Source organism: Oryx dammah, unplaced genomic scaffold (genome assembly GCF_014754425.2).
Source record: "Oryx dammah isolate SB20612 unplaced genomic scaffold, SCBI_Odam_1.1 HiC_scaffold_11209, whole genome shotgun sequence".
Lineage (NCBI taxonomy): Eukaryota > Metazoa > Chordata > Mammalia > Artiodactyla > Bovidae > Oryx > Oryx dammah.
Genome location: NW_024080602.1, coordinates 3,755,860 through 3,779,304, shown reverse-complemented (window position 1 = coordinate 3,779,304; position 23,445 = coordinate 3,755,860). Strand labels below are relative to the sequence as shown.

Genomic DNA, 23,445 nt, shown 5'->3' with positions numbered 1-23,445 from the left:
AGAGTACATCATGAGAAACACTGGGCTGGATGAAGCACAAGCTGGAATCAAGATTGCTGGGAGAAATATCAATAACCTCAGATATGCAGATGACACCACCCTTATGGCAGAAAGTGAAGAAGAACTAAAGAGTCTCTTGATGAAAGTGAAAGAGGAGAGTAAAAAAGTTGGCTTAAAACTCAACATTCAGAAAAGAAAGATCATGGCATCTGGTCCCATCACTTCATGGCAAATAGATGGAGAAACAGTGGAAACAGTGGCAAACTTTTTTTTTTTTTTTTTGGCTCCAAAATCACTGCAGATGGTGACTGCAGCCATGAAATTAAAAGACACTTACTGCTTGGGAGAAAAGTTATGACTAACCTAGACAGCATATTAAAAAGCAGAGACATTACTTTGCCAACAAAGGTCCATCTAGTCAAGGGTATGGTTTTTCCAGTAGTCATGTATGGATGTGAGAGTTGGACTATAAAGAAAGCTGAGTGCCAAAGAACTGATGCCTTTGAACTGTGTGTTGGAGAAGACTCTTGAGAGTCCCTGGGACTGCAAGGAGATCCAACCAGTTCATCCTAAAGGAGATCAGTCCTGAGTGTTCATTGGAAGGACTGATGTTGAAGCTGAAACTCCAATACTTTGGCCACCTGATGTGAAGAGCTGACTCATTTGAAAAGACCCTGATGCTGGGAAAGATTGAAGGCGAGAGGAGAAGGGGACGACAGAGGATGAGCTGGTTGGATGGCATCACTGACTCAACGGAGATGAGTTTGAGTAAACTCCGGGAGTTGGTGATGGACAGGGAGGCCTGTTGTGCTGCAGTCCATGGGGTCGCAAAGAGTCGGACACAACTGAGCAACTGAACTGAACTGAGTTCAAACTGCTTTCAAATGAAAGCACAACCCTATTCTTAGGGAATTCACATTGAGATTGGTGGGGGAGGTCAGGGAATATTTTACTTCCTCCTTAGGAGAGAAGTTACAGTGAAAGTGTATTTAATATGATGGTGGTATAAGGTTTATGTTGAAATTGGGGAAAACTGGAAGCAGAGAGGCAAGTTGGTTTAAAAAAGCTTACACATGCCTAGGCATACTGACCTGTTTTCAGACAGAAAGTCCCCCTACAAGAAGTATATAGTGTGTCTTATCTGAAAGGGCACGCTACAGAGGCATAGTCTACAGCTAACCCCTGACCACTGAAACATAATCATTCACAAAATAATGCTATGTGTTCATGGTTTCCATTAATTTCTTCTCATCTATTCACCAAATATTTATTAAGCATTTCCTGTATGACTGGCCCTCTTCAGGAACTGGTATCTAGAAGTCAGTAAAAGAGTCAAAGTCCCTGCCTTCATGGAGTGTATATTCTAGTGTCAGTTAGGCAACACTGAACGAGCACACGTATGAGAAGATGCCTGTCACATGGGAGGTAGGGTTCAGTAATCGTTGGTTACTGAGTTTGAACCTGAAGTTTGAGCTAAGTACCTACTCTTGGCAAGATATTTTTTGGGAGGTACCCCTTTGCAGATTGGATGGGCAGCGTGAGATTAACTCACAGGTTTTTTTAGATGCTACATAGAAATTCTGAGTCTTTTGTTCAGTCTTAGAGTAATTATGGTCATATATTCTATTGAATACAGCAAGTTGTCTGTTCTAAACCACTTTTGCTGCTGAAGATGAAATGTTGAAGCAGGTGCTATCCTGTACCAACAAAAGTGCTGTGGTCTCATCCTACTTGGATGGTTTTTGTTGGCTCCTTGAATTCCTGAAAAGGCTTATTGTTATCACTGATGATGCTTCACAGAAACCCTTTGTGTCTATTTAGCAGACTGCCTTGGCAAAAGCTATGTCAGTTCCTTTGTTAACTTTAAAAACAGTCAAAATGATATAAGGGACGAGAGGGATAAATAAAAGACTGGTAAGTGCACGCATGCACACACGTACATACATCTTTTAGGTCCATTTCTGAGGATTATCTGAAGTATGGTTTGCATGTAAAACCAGGAAAAAGCAGTACTGCATTCACACTTTCATTGTTTCAATCAGATATAACCTGTTACAGCAAACATTTTGAATGATTTTTTCTTTACTGGCTTCCCTTTGGCTTTACTTTTCAGGTGGGAGAAGCACTTTCACATTAAGAGCAAAACTAAGCCTTCTTGTACAAATTTTTTGCAAGAAGGCTACATTTTCTTATCTACTTTTTCTGAAAGCTGGAGTAGGATGTTAGGTGTGTTTACTGTTGTTGGAAGCCAAGATTTTATTTGACTTTAACATGAAATAAATAAACTCTAGCTTCTACAGAAACAGAAATGGTTGGAAGTGAGGGAGTTAGGACCTTACATTTTGCCTCCAGATAAAATGCTTTGCATTAAATTTGTGATTAGAATTCTAGGTTGAACAGATGATGTCATTTCTGCAATATGGTTTGGTGTGCGTCTGCTTTTTTTAGAACAAGCTCGGTGGATATTGAATTAGTTACATGGGTTTTTCTGGTCCTTTTGTAGATGTGAAGCCCTCCAATATGCTAGTAAACACGAGAGGACAAGTCAAGCTGTGTGATTTTGGAGTTAGCACTCAGGTAGGTCTCTTTTTCCTCCTGATCTGTTCTCGTTTCTGTAACATCTACTTCCTATTTTCATTCTCTCTCTGGATTGAAAAATCACCTAGCTGCCAGACAAACAGAACTCTGCATCTTCTTGTCGGCTGGGATTGTGTTATTCATTTTTAATCTCTGAGCGAGTTGCCTTCATCAGAATATGATTGTTCATTGTTTAATGACAGTAAAAACTGCTGATATTGTAATTACTACTTACGAATAGCAAACTTCATTGATATGCAGCTTTGATATGAAAGCGTTTTGGCCAGACAAAAGGGAGGGCAGAGTGGGAGCTGTGCCTGGGGAGCCCAACTGGCCCACAATAAAAATTAATATTGGGAGCAACAATGGTGGAGGGCCATTACAATGTGCAGCACAAATTTTAATTAATTTCCATTTTGGGCCTCCCCTGAGAACCCCAGTGATAGTGACCCATGAGCGTGCTGTGATGTTGATTTGAATTGCAGCCACCTTTACTCCCAGCCAAACACGAAGACCAAAGGGAAGGTCATCGTTGTATTATGAGTTGTCAAAGTCTGTTATCCCTCCAGCGTATTTAGTGTTCGCTTCATGCTGGTAACGCATGGGGCTTCATTCACATCTTGAGCCATCTGACTAAAAAATGAGAGTGTTCAAATTCTACTTCAAATTGACTTTTTATATCAGACGGGTTTGGGGTACTAAAGCGATAAGCATCCTGCTTAAGTGAATTGTTGAAGGTTATCTGCTATAAACTATAAAGCTGTGCTTGTTTAAATTGGAAATCACATTCAAAAGAAAAGAGATTTAATCATTTTTAATGCCTTTGTAGATAAATTTGTTCCCTTTTACATAATTTTTAGTTGATTTATAGAAATGATGATTGTAGGTTAAATGAGGAATAATTGCCCATTTTATTTCCACATTATCTTTATATTGTTCTAACAGACTGTTTTGTCTCATAGCTGGTGAATTCTATAGCCAAGACGTATGTTGGAACAAATGCTTATATGGCGGTAAGTAAACTTATGCAAAAATAACATTTAAAAGCAACATCTTTATGTACTTGGTAATGTACAGTTCTTGAATTAAATCCACAGCTTTAGCCTAACAGATCATAAATTATGAAGTCAATCCAGTCATGATTCAATTTTTAAGTCTTCCTAAAAGATGTTAGGGTTTATACAGGAGCTACCAACTTCTCTCACTTTGTTGACTTAACTGGTTGGTTCAAATATAAAATTGTTTTGAATGCAATCCTATAGAAAAATTGCATCTCACAGCACATTAGCTACTTTGCCTCATTGCTTATTTAATTAACCTTAAAGTATATCAAAATGTCAGTCAATAAGATCAACTGTTTTTTCCAGGAATAAGGATGCTGCCACACCAAATAAAAATTAAATTATTAATTAAAAATTAAATTATTACTTATGGGCCTCTGAATATAAGGATTTAACAGACATTTTACTATCAAACATTATGTCTGTCTTCTGTTTATTTGAGTTCATGTCTATTAAAAGGTAACTTATTAGTCCCTCTGAAACAAATTTACTAGGAATAAGAAGTAGAAGCATAGAATTATTTCAAATACCAATGTGGGTTTGACCTTTTTCTTTTGCCTGCCTTTTAATTAAGGGAAGTTATCTGTGTTCATAAAATCACTTTTATTTATTGGTTTCCACTTTCATTTCAAGAGTAGGGTGCTGCGGAACGACAAGCAGGAAACTTATTTAGTATTTTGGAGCAACGTTTTGTTTTTATATCTTAGATTTAGTTTTTTGATGAGGGTTCTAGATTTATTCAGGTAGTCAGTTTCACTCCAAGTAGTCTTTATATGAGTTAAACTAACTATGTATGGAACCTTGGATCTTATTCTCAGTGTTCTTTGTTCATATGTTACTTTGTTAAAAGAATGTTAATATGGATAGAACTCTGGATCTTACTCTCAGAACAATACAAAGCATTTTTTAAATTGAGATACCAAAACAGTTAATTTTTGCCTTGCATTGTTTTTAAAGAAAATTCATTATTTCTCATTTTTCTGGATAATGTGACAAAAAATTAATCTGAGTCATCACACCTAGTTTTTAATATTTATTTACCTAGCTGCATCAGGTCTTAGTTGCAATGCATGGGTTTTCCCCATGGCATGTGGGATCTTAGTTCCCCAACCAGGGATCAAACCTGCATCCCCTGCATTGGAAGGCAGATTCTTAACCACTGGACCACCAGAGAAGTCCCCATACCTGTTTTATATAAAACTTAATCACCCTCTTGGCTCTACCAGCTTAGCTGAGATTGGTGAGCCACCTTTATAATTAACAAAGCCATGCCAAATGCCATGTCAGTCTTTGAAAAAACATGGAACACTCTGATTTAAAACAAACAATTAATGAAATAACTTTTCCATTTTCCATCATGTTCTTAGTAGCATTAGCTCTAATAATTAAATTGTGGTATATTTGAATGTACAAATCCAGGTTACAGTTGTACTTCCCAGGTATGCATTAAAGAAATGACTTTTTTTTGCTTTTTGTGTATGGATGTATGTGATGCATCCATCTCTTAATTGAAAATGTGAAGATTAAAATTATGAAACATTAGCTCATATTGCAAAGCTAAAATTGCTTTGCTTCTTGGCCAAGGGAACTCTAGTTATCCACTTTCTAGTTGAAGCTGTAAAAAGTGTAAGCTACCTAGAAAGCAAAGGGTGTGATACACAGATGCTTGGCTCAATTCAACAGGGTCTTGTTGACCTTGACTTACCTAACTGCTGTGAGAACAGAGGTTGGGAGTTGGGGAAGGTGGAAGTAACATTTATTCTGACACAGATGTTAACCCCTGCCTGAGGTGTTGTGATGCTGTATTAGAGTGCTAGCAACTGAGGGACTGAGTGAGGAGTGTACAGAACCTCCCAGAATATGTCTTTCCACTTCTTATTAATAAGTATTTCAAAGTAAAAAATTTTAAGAAGCTTCATTGGAAGATGGCCACTCCCATTTATTTCTGGCAGAGTGGGATAGTTTTGACAGTTGCAGCAGAAAACATATGGCCCATAAAGTGAAAAATAACTGTCTGGCCCTTTGCAAGAAAAGTTTGCCAACCTTTGGTCTATGCCAGTAAAAGCTAATTCTGACACTGAGTACCTTTAATTAATCAACCTGTAATTACTGAGCGCCTTTCATGCAGTTAGCCAGGTATGGTAGCACCACTCTGTAATCCACATAAGATTTTAGCAAAATAGGAAACATGGCATTGTATGTGGCCATGTCATGTGTGACATAATAAAGGCTTCAGTTTTACCATGCATGCCTTTAGAGAATAAGAAGGCATATAATATACGAATTTGATGATTCAAATAGTATGTGAAAAGGGCACTTATAAAAGAGATCTCTTTGGGAGGATGAACAAAGACAGAATTAGAGGGTGGAGTGACATGAGTGGGGGCTGGAAGGTATAGAGTAGAGGACAAATAATAAATTGTGAGTATCTACAATTAGAGGTCATCTAATATAATGCACTCATTTTGCATCTATTTCTTTCACTTTATATTCATACCTGTTTCAGTACAGTGATAATAAAAACGATAGTAATAGTGAACACTTAATTAGAACCATGCACTAATCACCCTTTTCTTTACATATCAGTTCAGTTTAGTTGCTCAGTCGTGTCCAACTCCTTGCAACCCCAGGACTGCAGTGCACCAGGCTTTCCTGTCCATCACCAACTCCCGGAGCTTGCTCAAGCTTGTGTCCATTGAGTTGGTGATGCCATCCAATCATCTCATCCTCTGGTGTCCCCTTCTCCTGCCTTCAGTCTTTCCCAGCATCAGGGTCTTTTCCAATGAGTCAATTCTTCGCATCTGGTCGCCAAAGTATTGGAGCTTCAGCTTCAGCATCAGTCCTTCCAATGAATATTCAGGACTGATTTCCTTTAGGATTGACTGGTTGGATCTCCTTGCAGTCCAAGGGACTCTCAAGAGTCTTCTCCAACACCACAGTTCAAAAGCATCAATTCTTTTTCACTCAGCTTTCTTTATGGTCCAATTCTCGCATCCATACGTGACTGCTAGAAAATCCATAGGTTTGACTCTATGGACCTTTGTTGGCAAAGTAATGTCTCTGCTTTTTAATATACTGTCTAGATTGGTCATTTTTCTTCCAAGGAGCAAGTGTCTTTTAATTTCATGGCTTCAGTCACCATCTGCAGTGATTTTGGAGCCTAAGAAAAGAAAGTCTACCACTTTTTCCATTGTTTCCTCATCTATTTGCCATGAAGTGATGGGGCCAGATGCTACGATCTTAATTTTTTGATTGTTGAATTTTAAGCCAGCTTTTTCACTCTCCTCTTTCACCTTCATCAAGAGGCTCTTTAGTTCTGCTTCACTTTCTACCGTAAGTGTGGTGTCATCTGCATATCTGAGGTTATTGATATTTCTCCCAGCAATCTTGATTCCAGCTTGTGCTTCATTCAGCCCAGCATATTGCATGATGTACTCTAAATATGTTAAACAAACAGGGTGACAATATATAGCCTTGGTGTATTCCTTTCCCAGTTTTGAGGCAGTCTGTTGTTCCATGTCCGATTTTAATTGTTGCTTCTTTACCTGCATACACATTTCTCAGGATGCAGGTAAGATGGTCTGGTATTCCCATATCTTGAAGAATTTTCCACAGTTTGTTGTGATCCACAGAGTCAAAGGCTTTAACATAGTCAGTGAAGCAGAAGTAGGTATTTTTCTGGAATTCCCTTGCTTTTTCTATGATCCAGTGGATGTTGACAAGTTGATCTCTGGTTCCTCTGCCTTTTCTAAATCCAGCTTGAACATCTGGAAGTTCCTGGTTCACGTACTGTTGAAGCCAAGTTCGGAGGATTTTGAGCATTACTTTGCTAGAGTGTGAGATGACTGAACTCTTTAAATCCTCATAATCAACCCTATGAGGTAGATAAATATTGTTCTTTTACAGATGACAACACCGAGGGATAGTGAAGCTAAGTGACATAACCAATTTTATACAGCTAATAAGTAGCAGAGTGAGGAGTCAGACTTATGTAATCAGCTTCCAGGGACTGAACTCTTAACTGCTGTACCTCCCACTCTATCCAAATTATTTATATGTCTCTCCAAATCTAGATTAGTATATTCAGGGTTTATTCTGATTTATTCTCTATATCCAGTCCTTTATATGGTGCTAAGTGAATGAATCAGTTCATGAAACCTGCATTCCAAAAATGATTTGTTCACTAATTATATGCAGACGATTTAAGTTTTTGTATTATCTTACTTGTGTGATAAAGTATAGAAGACCCTCAGATGACTCAGATATAACCCACTAGACTGCTCAAATATTGACAAGAAAATAAATCAAAGAAATAGCCTTGCATGTGTGAACAGTCTCACTTTATTCTCCTATAATCTGAAATGTTAGGTATAAGAAAATGGTAATTAGGACAAAGATAGGGAAGCTTTTCTAAAATTATAAAGTCATTCAAACAAACAAGCAAATAAACAATAACAATTTATGGGCATGCTGAACAGTGGTCCTTGTAGGAGACTTGAAAGTCATCTGGTCCCACCTCCTCGATGGTCTAGAAAATGAAGTGGCATGTTCAGGTACACATTGCATCTTAGGGGCAGGTAGGTAATTAGGTTTAATGGATATTTTCATCCAAAGACAGAAACATTTTCAGCTATATTTTAACAGGATTTCTTCCAGAAGGATTACAAATGGAGTCCAGAAGGTTTTTGGGGTTTATATAAATCATTTCTTGAAAATTCTAATCACTAGAACTTTTACTCTTGTTTTAAAGATAGAAGTCTCTGAAACTTTAACCCACTATTGAGTCATTGTAATTTATTATAATTTTCTAAAATCAAATATAAAATTTTGACATTATTACTATGAATTCCTGAAGTTTTGAAATTAAGAAATCTTATCCAAATACTTGTTCTTTGGGATCAGAAAGTCAGTCTAAATAACTATTCCTATCTTCTGAACATTTTTTCCACCTGGACTCTTCCTATTCTTAGAAAGTATCTTTACCCAGATTATAACCTGTGCAGATTCCATGATCCGGCTTGGTTGGCCATGCTCATGCAGTGGTCGTAGTGATAGTGGTGATGACTGGAAGGAGGCCAGCATTTACTAAGCATCCCCGTGTGGCACATACTGAGTTGAGCACATTACATGGATTTATTTAGTCTTCAGACAACTCCATTAGGTATACATGTTGTCTTTATTTTACAGGTAAGGAAACCAAAGGTGAAGTAACTCTAGCCCAGAATCTCAGAGCTGGCCAAGTAGTGATGGTCAAGATTTAACTAGGATACCAGCTTCTAGTTTCTGGCAGTAGCACATTAGGTTATTTGGACCTACTCTTCTGCTGAAAAATGCTAATTAAAATACTTTTAAAAACCATCTCAAATGCACTGAAGAGCTAAAAAGACAACTGGGCACTCCCAGGATGGTTTTCAGAGGGAAACCTACAACAGAAGGGAAAACAGAATGTTAGAGTACCAAAGCTACTTATTCCTGAGGATATTTTCCTGTATTGCTGAGGATATTCACGTGTGTTGCAACTGTGAATGATAAGGGTCTCAGAGGAGATCTTGCCCATACTATGCTGGAAGCTTGAAGAGCCCCCTACCCCACCAAGTACAAAAGCAAACAAACAAACCAGAACCAAAGCTGCTCTTCCCCATCCCAGGAACAAAAGAGCAACAGGAAGAAAAAGGAGGGAAAGTTGTGGCCACAGATTATCCCTGGCACAAATTTGTACCCCGGATGTTTGTATATGTGACCTGAGTTAGAAAAGGAGCTTCATGTTGAGAATACTGTTTGAAGTAGACACATCAACCTGAGGCCTCAGAAAACCTCTGCGAAATATTTTTTTTCATGAACAAAAACTGTAAAGCAAAGAAAACCAGGCCCACAAAGAAACAGAGCAAACCAAAGAACCAGTAGGATAAAAGGTTGCAAACAGACTTTAGTTCACAAATTTTAAAAGTGACATAGTTGATTTAAGAAAGTCCCAAACAAAACTACTAGATAAAAATGAAAAACTCACTATTTGGTAGCATGTTGAAGACAAGAGAGAATTAGCGAACTGGAAGATAGATTGAGTTAGAGCAGTGTGACTGCAGGACCCTGCCTAACCTGAATGTTCTACCCACATAGTGATCTTGCCAGCTTAAAAAAAAAAAACAACCCATTGTTTATGATATTGAGATATATATATATATATATATTTTTTTTTTTTTAACATACTGTTGTTGTTTTTCAGTCGCTCAGTCATGTCCAACTTTTTGTGACCCCAGGCTTCCTTGTTCTTCACCATCTCCTAGAGCTTGCTCAAATTTGTGTCCATTAAGTCCGTGATGCCACCCAATTGTCCTCTGTTATTTCCTTCTCCTCCTGCCTTCATTCTTTCCCAACTTCAGGGTCTTTTCTAATGAGTCAGCTTTTGGCATCAGGTGGCCAACGTATTGGACTTATTGGAGCTTCAGCTTCAGCCTCAGTCCTTCCAATGAATATTCAGAATTGATTTCCTTTAGGATTGACTGGTTTGATCTCCTTGCAGTTATGACATACTAACCTAAAGTTTTGTGCATACTTTGTTAATTTTCTGAGTAGCCTAACCCTGAGCAGAAATTCCTTTATGGGAAGAAGTAAGGGATGGGATGTACCAGGTATCGTCCTGCTTTTGACAAGTAAACCCTAGGGTCTTGTGTTATGAGAGAATGTAAGTCGCTCAGTTGTGTCTGACTCTTTGCGATCCCATGGACTGTATGTAGCATGCCAGGCTCCTCTGTCCATGGAATTCTCCAGGCAAGAATACTGGAGTGGGAGATTCCCTTCTCCAGGGGATCTTCCCAACCCAGGAACTGAATCTAGGTCTCCTGCACTGCAGGCAGATTCTTTACTATCTGCGCCACCAGGGAAGCCTGTCTTTTGCTATAACTAGAGACAGTTCTGGAATGAGTTAACTAAATCTGGGTCCTAGGTTAATGCCCAGTCACAGCAGTAAGTGGAGGGGTGGAGTGTGCATGCCATCTTGGAGCAGTGCTCTTTTAAGATCCTCTGGCTTTTAAATCATCACTACTCCTTAGTGTTCTCATTAATGAGATGACTTGGGAGAATGGTATTGAAACATGTATAATATCATGTAAGAATCGAATTGCCAGTCTATGTCCGATGCAGGATATGGCATGCTTGGGGCTGGTACGCGAGGATGACCCAGAGAGATGTTGTGGGGAGGGGGGGTGGGAGGGGGGTTCAGGTTTGGGAATGCATGTACACCCGTGATGGATTCATGTCAATGTATGGCAAAACCAATACAGAATTGTAAAGTAAAATAAAAAATAAATTAATTAAAATAAATTTAAAAAAAAAAAAAAAGAACAGACCAGAGTTTTCCCTCTACACTTCAATGCAGAAGTGCTTCAGACAAGAGTCATAGTTTTCCTTTTATTAGGCTTTCCATACTGGTGACAAATGTCATGTCGGAACGTAACCTAGCTTTTGCTTTTTAACTGAAAAATACTCATCACAGATCTCTCAGTAGTGCGGTACCTGGCTGTTGGCTTTGTTTTGCTTTGTTTTGTCTTGGAGGGAAGAGGACAGAGTGGGCCATCTTGGCTTCAAGTGTGAGAACAGATTTGGGTTGTGCAGTCTTAGGCCTCCAAGACCTGGCTCCATAAATTCAGAATGTATTGGGACTCATCTTGTAGCCAAGTTAGTTTCAGCAGCCTGGACACATTTTTCTAGTCCTTACTACTGTACGAATTCTTGAGGGCAGACCTGTGGAACTGGCTGCCTGCTATGTGCCAGGCATGGTACTGGCTGGATATGAGGTAAGAACCCTCCTTGCCTCTTAGAAACAGACTATCAACTGGATGGTTACAACTCAGTGCAATAAATTAATGTGAAAGATATGAAGAGCATTTTAAAGAAGTACAGAGGCAGAGATTCATAATTCAACCTGAGGAGTGGAAGAAGTTTTCACCTAAAAAGGGTGGCCCTTGAACAGGGCCCTAAGAAGGGCCCTTTCTGTACACCAAGCAGAGATGAGAAAGGCAGATCGTCCCCTCTGTAGGAAACAGAGACGTGTTTAGTGACTGGGGCCGAGTTTACTGAAGATTCACCCAGAGAAATAACTTGCTAAAATGAAGGTCTCCCAGAGCCACCTCCAGAGATTCTGATACTGGAAGTTCATTTGTAATAAGCACCTCGGGCAGTTCTATGATGATGAGTCCAAGGCTGTATTTTGAGAAATACTGACCAGGTCAAGACTAGTGTGTGGCTCTTCTGACTTATAGTTCGAAGGGGCCATTTGACACACAGAAAAGAACTTCGGTTTTGCAGTCAGACGTACATGGTTTGAATCCTGGCTGTGTACTTAAAATGGGCTTCCCTGGTGGCTCAGAGGTTAAAGTGTCTGCCTCCAATGTGGGAGACCCAGGTTCGATCTCTGGGTCAGGAAGATACCCTGGAGAAGGAAATGGTAACCCACTCCAGTATTCTTGCCTGGAGAATCCCATGGACAGAGGAGCCTGGCAGGCTATAGTCCACGAGGTCGAAAAGAGTCAGTCACGACTGAGCGACTTCACTTCACTTTGTGTACTTAAATAATACATTTAGTACTTAATCTATAACTCTACACTTTGGCAAGTTATTTAATCTTACTAAACCTCAGTTTTTACATCTGTAAAATGAGGGCAATAATACTTGTCAGGTTATATGAAGTATAGAGGATACAGAGTATCTAGCCCCGTGTCTGGGACAAACTAGGTGGTCATTCATTGGTAGCTATTATTATCCTTTCCCAGTAGGTACAAATTAAACCTCTCTGTGCCTATTTGCCTTATCTGTTAAATGGGGATGATGTATAGTGCCAGTCTAGTATGGATATTTATGAATCTGAAGTGAAATATGCATGAAAAGCACTTAGAACAATGCCTGGCACATGGAAATTCTTCAATAAATGCATGGAGTAATGACGTTGTTGTTGATGATGATGACGATGGCATTACTCCTATAACTGGCTGGCTGGTTCTGTATGGATGCTTCCTATTATGAATTGATCTCGCTAGAATTGGATAATGAGTTCATTCAGATATGACTGTGGAACTTGAAAAGTGATGGTAGCAGGAATTAGAATATTAAAAAAAAAAAGTATGAGGGGATTGGAATGACCATATCTGTTAGCGGCTTGGCAAAATGGTCACATGACTCTCGGCCCTTGGGAAGAATTATTCTTGGTAGGAAAGGTATTTTATAAATTAAATAAATAAAGGAAGGGAAGTAAGACAATCCATCCTGCTACCTCAGGGTAGGGCTTTATGCAATTTTATGAAAAATGGTCCCAGGAGAAGACAGTAAAGATACTGAGATAGCCTGGTAGGTGGGAGTGGGAAGTAGGTTACAAAGTTCGGGTCCCAACTAAGCCAACTCACCTGAGAGTATGTGGCCCACATCTTCCATACCCCTGGTGTATCCCCTGCTGGTGAGTGGTGAATGCCCATTTCTTCCATCTGCAGTGGACCAGACTCACCCTGACTCCAGTTACTACTAAGGGTGGCTCATGCAGGCTCTCGAAAGATGATGGCTATGGTGACTTCCAAGAATTCCAGGGATGGTACCAAGAACAGAGTATGGTACTGGGGGCCAAGAGGTATGGGTCATGATCCTAGCCCTGCCGTTACTAGCTCTGTAACCTTAAGCAGCCATTCCATCTCAGTGAGACCTCAGTTTCTCTTATTCATTTGTTGCTGTGTTCGTTCAGAAGACTTCTGTGAAATACCTTACTGAATGCCAAATCCTGGAGGGGTAGAGAAACTAGGCAGCAGCCACGTCAGTATGGAATTAGTCCTGTTGAACTAGAGAGTGTGCAGCTAATTGTTAGAACAAGTATTTTCTACATATCTTGAATGGAGGGCCAAGAGTCCCAAAAGGACCTTTCAAACTGTTCCCTGGTTTATATCAAAAAGAAGCCTGATAAATGGGATAAAATGTTGAGCAGTAGGTAAATCTGGGCAAAGGAAATATGGGTTTTCTTTGTACTAGTCTTAATCTTAAAATTTTCCTACAAGTTTAATATTGTACAAATAAAAAATTTTTAAATAGCAGAATTCCTAGTGATTCAGACCCATCTCTCAAAATGCAAATATGTGATAATATTATATAATATCCTATAATTTGTCACTCGACAGCTAAGACCACTGGATTTCGTTTGAGTTCAAGTCTCAGCTCATTTACTAGTTTAGGACTTTGCCTTACATCTCACGAATGTGAGCCTTCATTTTCTTCATCTTAAAGATAACAAAGTTTCCCTCACAGGATCTTTTTGAGGATTCAATAAGATTATATCTAATATATCTGTATTGCCTATACAATTTCTATGGATTATCTGTATAATACACATACATATAAAATTGTTTTTCTGTTTCTAATGTGCTGTGCAGATATTGGTGACTCTGCCTTAGCTGAGCTCACTTGAGCATATGTGTTTCCTGGAGTAGCTTACATCAACTCACAAGCTCCCTTCTGCTTTCTTTCAGCCTGAAAGAATTTCAGGGGAGCAGTATGGAATTCATTCTGATGTCTGGAGCTTAGGAATCTCTTTCATGGAGGTATGTTGATTGCAAATAGATGTTCTTATGTATATCTGTACCGATATATTGTATTAGGAGAAATGAAGATTTGGAAAAAAAAATTAAACTTCCAGTGTGTTATGTGTATATATAAACAGAGGTTAACTCAGTAGTACTTATTTTGATACCCTTACATGACTGTTCTAAAGTGCTTTTTCTCACAGATCACCTGTGTAAAACTTAGCTGGAGTGCTTCTTAAGAATACAGGTTCCTGGACTCCCATCAAAAGACTAGTTAAATACACATCTCTAAGAATTAGCGTTATTAACATGCTCCCATTGTGATCCTTATGCACATTAAATGTGGAGAACCTAGAAAGTCCAGAAAAAGTATGTGTGATCGCAGCCTTGTTGGAAGGCATATATGACTTCTAGAGGTGATTACCTTATTAAAGAGTACAGCCCTACTCATTTGGATGTATAATTTCTATATGTTTGCATAGAAAGAAAAAAACCACCTTATTCCAGTTAGAATCATATCACGTGTTTCAGGACAGAGTATGAAATGATTTGAAGGAGGATAGGTATATGTATGTAGCACAGTTTTAATGTATTTACTCTTTACATCTGTATTTAGAATGGACTTTATTTTAGTATGCTACCATGTATCCCCACTAGAACTTTGTGCTAGGGTTTCTGTACAATGATTGTTGATCTATAAGGAAATGCATAGAATCTGTATTAGATGGAGACCTGGCTCAGTGTGAATTACAGCAGTATAGTGCCTAGATATCCACCAGTGTTTCAAGTGATGTATCTTACACGCATTGATTCAGATAAAAGAGAACTCTTTAAAAAAGTAAGAAGAACTCCTTAAATAAGATCATGGATAGAGTTGCAATCACAGTTCCATCACTTTTTTTTTTTTTTTTTGTCAAATGCTTTTTGTGTGATTTTCGCAATGCATGAATGCAGTTGAATTTCTAAGGAGATATCTTCAGAGTCAATTCACCTGCACTATAGCAAGAAAGCAAAAATATTCAGTGTTTATTGAACCATATTTTTCTGCTTCTTCATGAAAGGGGCTCTAAGAGGAAATACAGTTTATATGCAACAGCTGAGAGATTGGCAGTGCTGGTGGACAGATGCTCAGAACTGAGTCTCCCAACAGAATCCTGAAGGGCGTGTCCAGTTAGCCTGTTTCAGGGGAAACTAGTACCTTTGATTTGTAGCGCTCAGCTCTAGCTGTTATATAATTACCCTTTGTATATTTTAAATCATTGTCATTGAGTATATTTGATAAAAGACCAGATATAGTGTGGAACATTTGAGAAGTTGCATGGTATAAAGAGTCCTAAACTGGGAATGAAAGACCTGGGTTGCAGTTCTAGCTTTGCTCCTGGTTTTCTGGGTGGCCCTATGCAAGCCCCTGTGCTTAACTTTGGGCCTCAGTTTCTTCTTCTGTTAAATAATGATCTCTAAGCTCCTTTCCAAACTAACATTTTATGACTCTAAGCAGTCTGCTCTTGCCTTTCTTTAACTTTCTGCAACAAGTCTAGAATTGTGTGACTTAAAAACATGCAGAGGCATAGCAATCCTGTCAGACGGGGTAACTAACGGATCTGAGGTTTAGAGCACACCACTCCTTTCTTTCATGTTCATTTCCTCGTTCCATGTACTGAGCCCCTGCTGCGTCCAGTAGGTAGATAATGGGGCTATAGTAATGAAGGACACTCTATCCTTGACTCTTGAGAAGCTGCGTTGGGTGAGGGGGGTGGAGTGCTCGGGACAGGAAACAGAAGGATAACTGAGTATAAAACTTGTCAGGTGGTGGTAAGTCCTATGGGGAAAAATGAAGTGGAGTCCTCCTTTCCGATAAAACAGCCTTTGAGCTGAGACTTGAATGGTATGAAAAGAGGGGCCCATCAGGCAACAGCAAATAATACGAGAGACCTGGGTTACTTGAGTGGAGTGGCAAGGAAAAAATGGGGGAAAACACATTCAGAGTGGCAGCTAGGGGCGACATCATATACAACCTTGGAAGCCATGGTCAGAATTTTAGATGTTACTCTGAGACTAAATTATCTGAAATATGTTTTCACAGATAGCTGGGTGCTCTATGGAGCACAGAATATAGAGGGACAATCATGGAAACAGGGAGACTAGTTAAGATAGGTAGGTAGATAGATACTTAATAAATAGAACATATTTATGTTGCATATTGAAATATATGTCTGCCAGCATTTTGCTGAGTGCTCAGGATACAAAGATTAATAAAAAGAGACTCTGTTGTATAGGAAGGGAGATTGCCATTGACGTATTTGGGATTTTGTTGATCATGTTCATTTATCCTGGAGGTAAACGTTAAATAGTCTCTAGAAGACTGAAGAAAACAGACTCGTTGAATTTATCAGATTACGGTGTAAGGAACTGTGTGAAAAAGTGTCAACAGTGAGTGTGAGACACTTGGAGGCCTGAAGGAGTGCCTTGGCTCATGCGATAAAGTGGGGAGTAGAAAAGGACCCCTGGTCAAGAGTGAGGGCTGAAAAGAATTCAGTGTTTTACCGCTCCCTGTGTTTTAAAGTAGAGGCTGAGGAGCCAGATGTTAGAAGGAGGAAGAGATGGCCTCAGAGGATGTAAAGTGCAGTGTGATTATGGTCATCACGAAGAGTGGTTGAGCGCCTCTGTGTGTGGGATACTTAACTAAATGCTTTTGAAAGGAACTATGTGATCATAGTCTCTCTATTCTGGGAGCTTATGACCCAGAGATAGGCGAGGGAGAACAACTGACCAAACACAGGTAAGGAATTAAGTTTTTAGAGAGAAGAGTAAGGCCCTGGCGTGTGTTTTATGGGCTTCCCTGGTGGCTCAGTGATAAAGAATCCACCTGCCGATGCAGAAGAGGCAGATTCGGTCCCTGGGTCGGGAAGATCTCCTGGAGGAGGAAGTGACCACCCACTCCAGTATTCTTGCCTGGGAAATCCCACGGACAGAGGAACCTGGCAGGCTGCAGTCCATGGGGTCACAAAACAGTTGGGCCACGACTTAGCGACCAAACAGCAACAGTGTGTATTATACCAGATTCGTTTGGGGTACAAAAATATGTGCTGTGAAATAGGAGTTGAAGCTTTGAGTCCATAGATGACAAACTGTGTGTGAGTCAATAAGGAAGGGAACCCCAAGGTTCTTTTTTTTTTTTAAGGAGCAGATGTGATAAGAACATTACCTGAAGGGCTTGGGAAGTCAGCCCAACAAAGGCACTTAAGGACCAATTTCTTTGTTTTCATCACGGTGTGCTAGGAATAGATGTGGTAAATCCTTTTCAGAATCACTGTAAATGGAGAAAAGTATGAATCTCAATAGCATTTTAAAATTCTGAGTAGAAAATTGTGTCCTGAAACATAGTTAACATCTTCAAAGAGTAATTGCTTCTCTTCTGATTATCCTCATCTTTAAAAACAAGGTTCCCTTCCTAGACATGCACTGTAGAGAGCAGACACTTTCATTCATTCAATAATCATTGTTTAAGCACTTACCATGTAGTGAACCTTGAAGAGTGGAGCACACTAAGATGAGGAAGGCCTGCCTGTGATAGAGAAGACAGACACTTAAAGCCCAGAGCAGTGTGACAATCATTAGTGAAAATGAAGTACTCTGAGCCACAAAGGTTCAGCCGAGGAGAGCAAGACAGGTTTCTCAAAGGAGCTGACAATTGAGCTTGGTTGTCTTAAAGGGAGTTGCCCCTTGGAGAAAGAAGGAAGAGATGGAGGAGCCCTTCCCCATCCCCCAGCACACTCTAAGATGGGATCTTTGTAAACCTTTCAGGAGAGAGCAGATGTCCAAGTATGCAGGGTCTACCTACTTGTGTGGATACCTTCCTCAAAATGTTTTGAGTCAATCAGTTTATTCTCCTAGAGTACCAGGTGGTAAAGAAACAATGGGGGAGGACTCCCCTGGCGGTGCAGTGGATAAGAATCCACCTGCCAGTGCAGGAGACATGGGTTTGATCCCTGGGTTTGGAAAGATTCCACACACCGCAGAGCAGCTAAGCCCATGTGCCACAGCTTCTGAGCCCGTGCAACCTAGAGCCCAGACGCCACAGCCACGGAGCCCTGCGCTGAGACTCCTGAAGCCTGTGCACCTGGAGCCTGTGCTTCACAGCAAGAGAGGCCACCACAATGAGAAGCCACGAAGAGTGGTCCCTGCTCACCACAACTAGAGAATGCCCATGCAAAGCAGCAAAGACCCAGCACAACCAAAAATAAATAAACTAAAATTTAAAAAGCTGTGATGGGATGAGAATGTGGGAAACTGAGCAAAGGACTTTTCCTGAAATTTCACAAGAACCAAATAGAGACAAGATGGGATCAAGAGTTTTCTTTCCCTTCTACTTCTTCCTAGCACCCTCCCACAAATTCCATAAGATCCCGGAGGCTTTTGGTGATTCAGGAGTCAAAAGCCTGCCTTCACTGCTTTAAACTCCTAAAGTACAGGCTCACCCTTGCCTGCCTTCTTCATACTGCCCTTCCCTTGTTAACGTACTGTCACAGTCCCCATGGGGAGTCATAACAAGGCCTCTCCCCACACTCTTCCACAAAAGATGATGCCACATGCCACTAAAATGTGCCATTTAAAAAGTCACAGGTACATTTGTGCCATAAGCACAAAATCTTTAATATCAGACTGTCTTTTATCCAGCAACAACACTGCCCCCATCTTCTCTCAGTTCAGTATCCCTCTTTCTGTGAGATAAATGGGTCTTCTCCAGGATTTTGTTAGCCATATATAATATTTGGAGTTGGCTGAAGTAAGATAAAGGATGAAAGTTATCCTTAAGAAGGGAAAAAATGAGATTATTCAGCTTGACTAGAGCATGGTGGTTTTATTAAGATATGAAGATTTCAGCCCCTTTCTGTGTTTTTTGTTTATGATTTTCAACTCAGACCTTAAAATGTGTTGTAGCTCTCCTTATGTGAATTATAGAACAAAATAAATGTCATTGCCATCTAAGGGGTTTATAATGGGGAAAAGAACCCATATGGAATTAACTGCTCTTCTTCCTTGAGCCTTTATGACAACAATCAGCGTGAAAATGAAAAAAAAAAAAAAAGAAGAAGAAGTGAGACCACTAACAAGCATACAAAATGTCTAAACTAGGACAAGCTGGGAAGATTGATCCTGCTCTAGAATACTTGTTTGACTCTCGTAGAGAGATCCCACCGATTCAGTTGACCGGGTGATTTTTAGGACTGTTCACCCTTCTTGCTACTCTTTAAATACTTCAGGGCTACACTTTAAAATGAAAAAGAGTGTGTACACAGTAAGAACTGATGGCCTTCATTCCTAGGGGCAGGGAGCGCCTAAAACACTTTAGGGCAGGGTTTCTTCGTTTCAGTGCTTCTCTCTTCTCCCACGGAACAAATGGCTTGAGAGTCCCACGGTTCTTCCTCACTAATGAGTTACCCCAATCGTACTCTTTTTTCTTAATTTATTTATTTTAATTGGGGGCTAATTACTTTACAATATTGTGATGGTTTTTGCCATACATTGACTTGAATCAGCCATGGATGTACATGTGTTCCCCATCCTGAATCCCCTGTCCCACCATTCATACCCTTGTGTCACTCAAATCACAACACAGATCTGTAGGAGGGAAGTAAGCAGTCATATTTGGAAAAGCTGGATTTTTCAGCTGGTCTTAATTGGGTCAAAAAATGAGTCAGCACACGCCCTCCTCTATCCTCGCATTTTTAGCGCCCAGAACGATGCACACACATCTAAAAAAGGCTCCAGGTCAGTCGTCAGGGTTCTTCCTTTCACTGAGTATGCTATCCAAGTACGTTTCTGGTTTGTGATTCTCTTTGGCGGCTATTATAAACTTACTAAGGTCGGTGGTGAGTAATCTGACAGGCTTTTCTGTAGGAGTCAGACTGCAAGCCCCGTCTTTAGCACCTGCATTTTGCTCTTTTCACTTGGATCCTCCTTGCTCTTTCTGCCTTTGTTCACCTCCTCTCTCCAGCAGCCTCTTGAGTCCAAAGCACAGAACAGTCTGGCTCAATGTGCTTGGTTAATTGGAGTGTCATCCCGTCCTCTGAGACCCCTCTTCAGCATGATCACTGTTTTACTGAAGTGGTCTGAATGATGTGTTAAATGATGAAAGCAAGGTCCCTGGCTTAGAAAAATGTCTCTAGATAGGTGAAGAGCACATTCAGAGAGTCACACGAGGTCATTGTCATCAAAGTAGCACCGTCTTCTGAAGATTTGATGGGTTGTATTGTTCTGACAGAGTTAGAGTTTTTCTTGTGAGCTTCAAAATCACTTTAACCATGTTAAAAATATTCAAGGAGCACTATGCCATTCACTCTATGTGGAGTATCCTTTTCTTCTCCCCAAGATACAATTTAAATACCCATCCTTTATGACACCAACTCGTCTCTCCAGCTGAAGGTAATTTCTTCTGACCTTCATCTGCATCTTCCTTGCGGCATGTGCATTTTTCACTTTGTATTATATTAATTTATTGCTATGTCATAGATCCTTATGACAGAATTTAAATCCAATTCTCTTGTAATCTCCTGCCCTCTCTAGCACAGTTTCACTGCCTTAGTGGTTACTCAGGACATCTTTGGGGCTCAATTTTTTCTTACTTTTGTAACGATTTCAAAGTAGTTTCTGAAAATAAAGATGAGAGTTAAAGTTTGATGAAGTCATTAACGTAAGCACTCACGAACATTTGCTGAATGGATCACAAGTGTTTTGAGTGTGAAGACGAGTTTTGACTCAGACCTAGATTCAAATTCCACTTCAGCCAGTATAAACTATAGATCCTAGGGTAAATCATTTAATCTCTTGGGGCCTTTAGATGGAAGCTCCATTTCAGAGCTTGTGAAAAGGTCACAATGAGAAAATTAAGCTATTATCCCTTCTCTTTAAGAGGAATTACCTTTTGAAATGTTCACATATGGGTTCAAAAAGCCTACAAATTAGGGTTAAGGGCTTTCCTGGTGGCTCAGATGGTAAAGAATGTGCTTGCAATGTGGGATACCCAGGTTCTATCCCTGGGTCGGGAAGATCCCCTGGAGAAGAGAATGGCTACCCACTCCAGTATTCTTGCTTGGAGAATTCCATAGACAGAGGAGCCTGGCATTGAAGCACATGCGTTATCTTCCACTCTCACCTCAAACTCCACTGAAAACAGTCATAAAGAAATTTTTTTAAAGCGTTATTAGCATGCAGAAAGGGAAAGGAGACAACAGCAACCAAATTTTGGGTGTGGGAAAGCAGATGGCCAACAGTAAAGAGCTTAAGGGAACCGAGAATGCTGTAGCCTGAAGCCAGCAGTAAAGAAAAAAGAAGCCCCTGACTTACTTTAAGCCACTGAGGACGCTCAGGAATTGGTGGCACCAGGTATCTGAAGCTAAGAGTGGAAGTGAGGCCAGGGAAGAGAATTGTTTTAGTCTGTCTGAGAAATGGTTAAGCTGTTCGACAAATAGTTACACTGTCTGACTCAGCGATTCTTTCCTTAACTCAGTCACTCTCCTAAACCCTAATACACAAGAGGAGTTTGTGTAAGGAGTCTGTTAGGAGAGGAGTAAGTAGAGGAATTTCTCTGAGAATAAAATAAGTGATACTTGGCACTGTAGGAGGCCGAGTCTCATTCCTGATGCAGAGGCATTAAATGAAAGTTTAGCTTCTAAATGTGGAGACTCCCAGCCGTCCTACCACACCCTGTTTCTGGGACAGTGGCAGCCAAGATTACCTTTCAGGTAGAATATTGGAAGAGACCTTCTCGAGGAAAATGTGACCAAGGGGTCTTAAAGATCCAGGCACTGGGAGTTTCCTATGGAAACAGTCCAGCTAAATGGCATTACCTAAGCCTACAGGCTCGATCCATAAAATGCAGTTTCAGTCAGAATTTACTCTTAGCAAAACATTTGAGGAAGGATTTTAAGGTAAGAACAGACCTAAAATAACTAAAAAAGAAAAAAACTTGCAGAACTTAAAAACTGCAGAGGAGAAACATTCAAATGAGTTAGATAATATTCTGAGGGATAGGAGAAATTATGGCATCCAGGAAAAAACAACAGGCTGCAGTAACAAAGGAACTTTCAGATAACAACAGAAAATCAGAGAGAATTGAAAATTAGAGAAAATTAGGCAATCTGACATGAAAAACAGGTTTCAGGAAGAAGGAACAGAAAACAAAGGGGAGGAAATCGTCAAAATAAATATTTTGATTTTAATTTTATAATGTGAAAGAAATATTTATATGTCATTTGAGATGGGCTTCTTCTTAATATTCCACAGGAGGAAAAAAAAGCCCTAACTTTTAAAAAAATGACATATGTCAGTGCTTTCACCCAGAGAAAGTAAATTTTTGTCAGAGAATCATAAATTATTGAATTCCCTGTAGACATCTATAATAGAATTTTCCCAAGGGAAATTTAGCATAAAATGTACAAATAGTTTATTGTAACTACCTTGTCTTGTGGAATTCTGAAAAGCTGTTAACACATCTAATTTTTAAAATTTTGCCTTTATCCATACTGTTAAATGGATATCAGATAAGTCTCCTTAGATATCAAGAGAACAAACTTGATTTTCTATGTTTATGAGCAAACACATGAAGTATATTGAGCTATGTGAAGTGAAAATAAAAAGTATTGAAAAAGTGACATGGATCACTCCACCCAGTACCGTTGACAGAAGTTTCTGGAGAAGTGTGGTGAAGAGTGTGTTGTTTTCTTTCTCTGATATATTTTCAGATATTAAGGCTATCATCCTCACTCTCGAACTGTTAAGAGTTCACATTTTGCATTAACCAGAAATGCTGGCATCACCACTTATAATCAGTGTTATCTTGGCCAAGTCGTTTTGTTACTCCAAGTATTAGTCTCTTCTTATCTGTGGAATAAAGATAGCATTCGTATTAATAAACATTAATAAATATCATTAATAAAATAATAATTGATATAACATCAATGCATTATTAGTATAATATTAATATAATATTAATGTATAATTAATATAACATTAATTAATTTACATTTATATATATTAATATAACAATAAATTTTTATTGAACACTTCTTATGTGCCAAATACTTTACTGGGTGCTGGGGACACATTGATGAATAAAACAGGCATGTTCCCTTTCCTTGTTGAACCTACAATTAATTGGGAGACAGGTGATAAACAATAGTAATAAACATATATATATTTTTTTTTAATTTTATCTTTACTTTATTTTACTTTACAATACTGTATTGGTTTTG

The 23,445-nt window shown here is 39.4% G+C and overlaps 1 protein-coding gene across 4 annotated transcripts in view; it reads left to right on the top strand.

The window, feature by feature from the left end:
• Positions 1–23,445, top strand: part of LOC120860892 (dual specificity mitogen-activated protein kinase kinase 5) — a 263,217-nt gene that overhangs the window by 139,069 nt on the left and 100,703 nt on the right. For all 4 annotated transcript variants that reach the window (XM_040236605.1, XM_040236604.1, XM_040236606.1 and 1 more), the window contains 3 exons: positions 2,504–2,577; positions 3,540–3,590; positions 14,138–14,209. In XM_040236605.1, the coding sequence (XP_040092539.1) occupies positions 2,504–2,577; positions 3,540–3,590; positions 14,138–14,209 (197 nt within the window). The remainder of the gene's footprint in view (positions 1–2,503; positions 2,578–3,539; positions 3,591–14,137; positions 14,210–23,445) is intronic.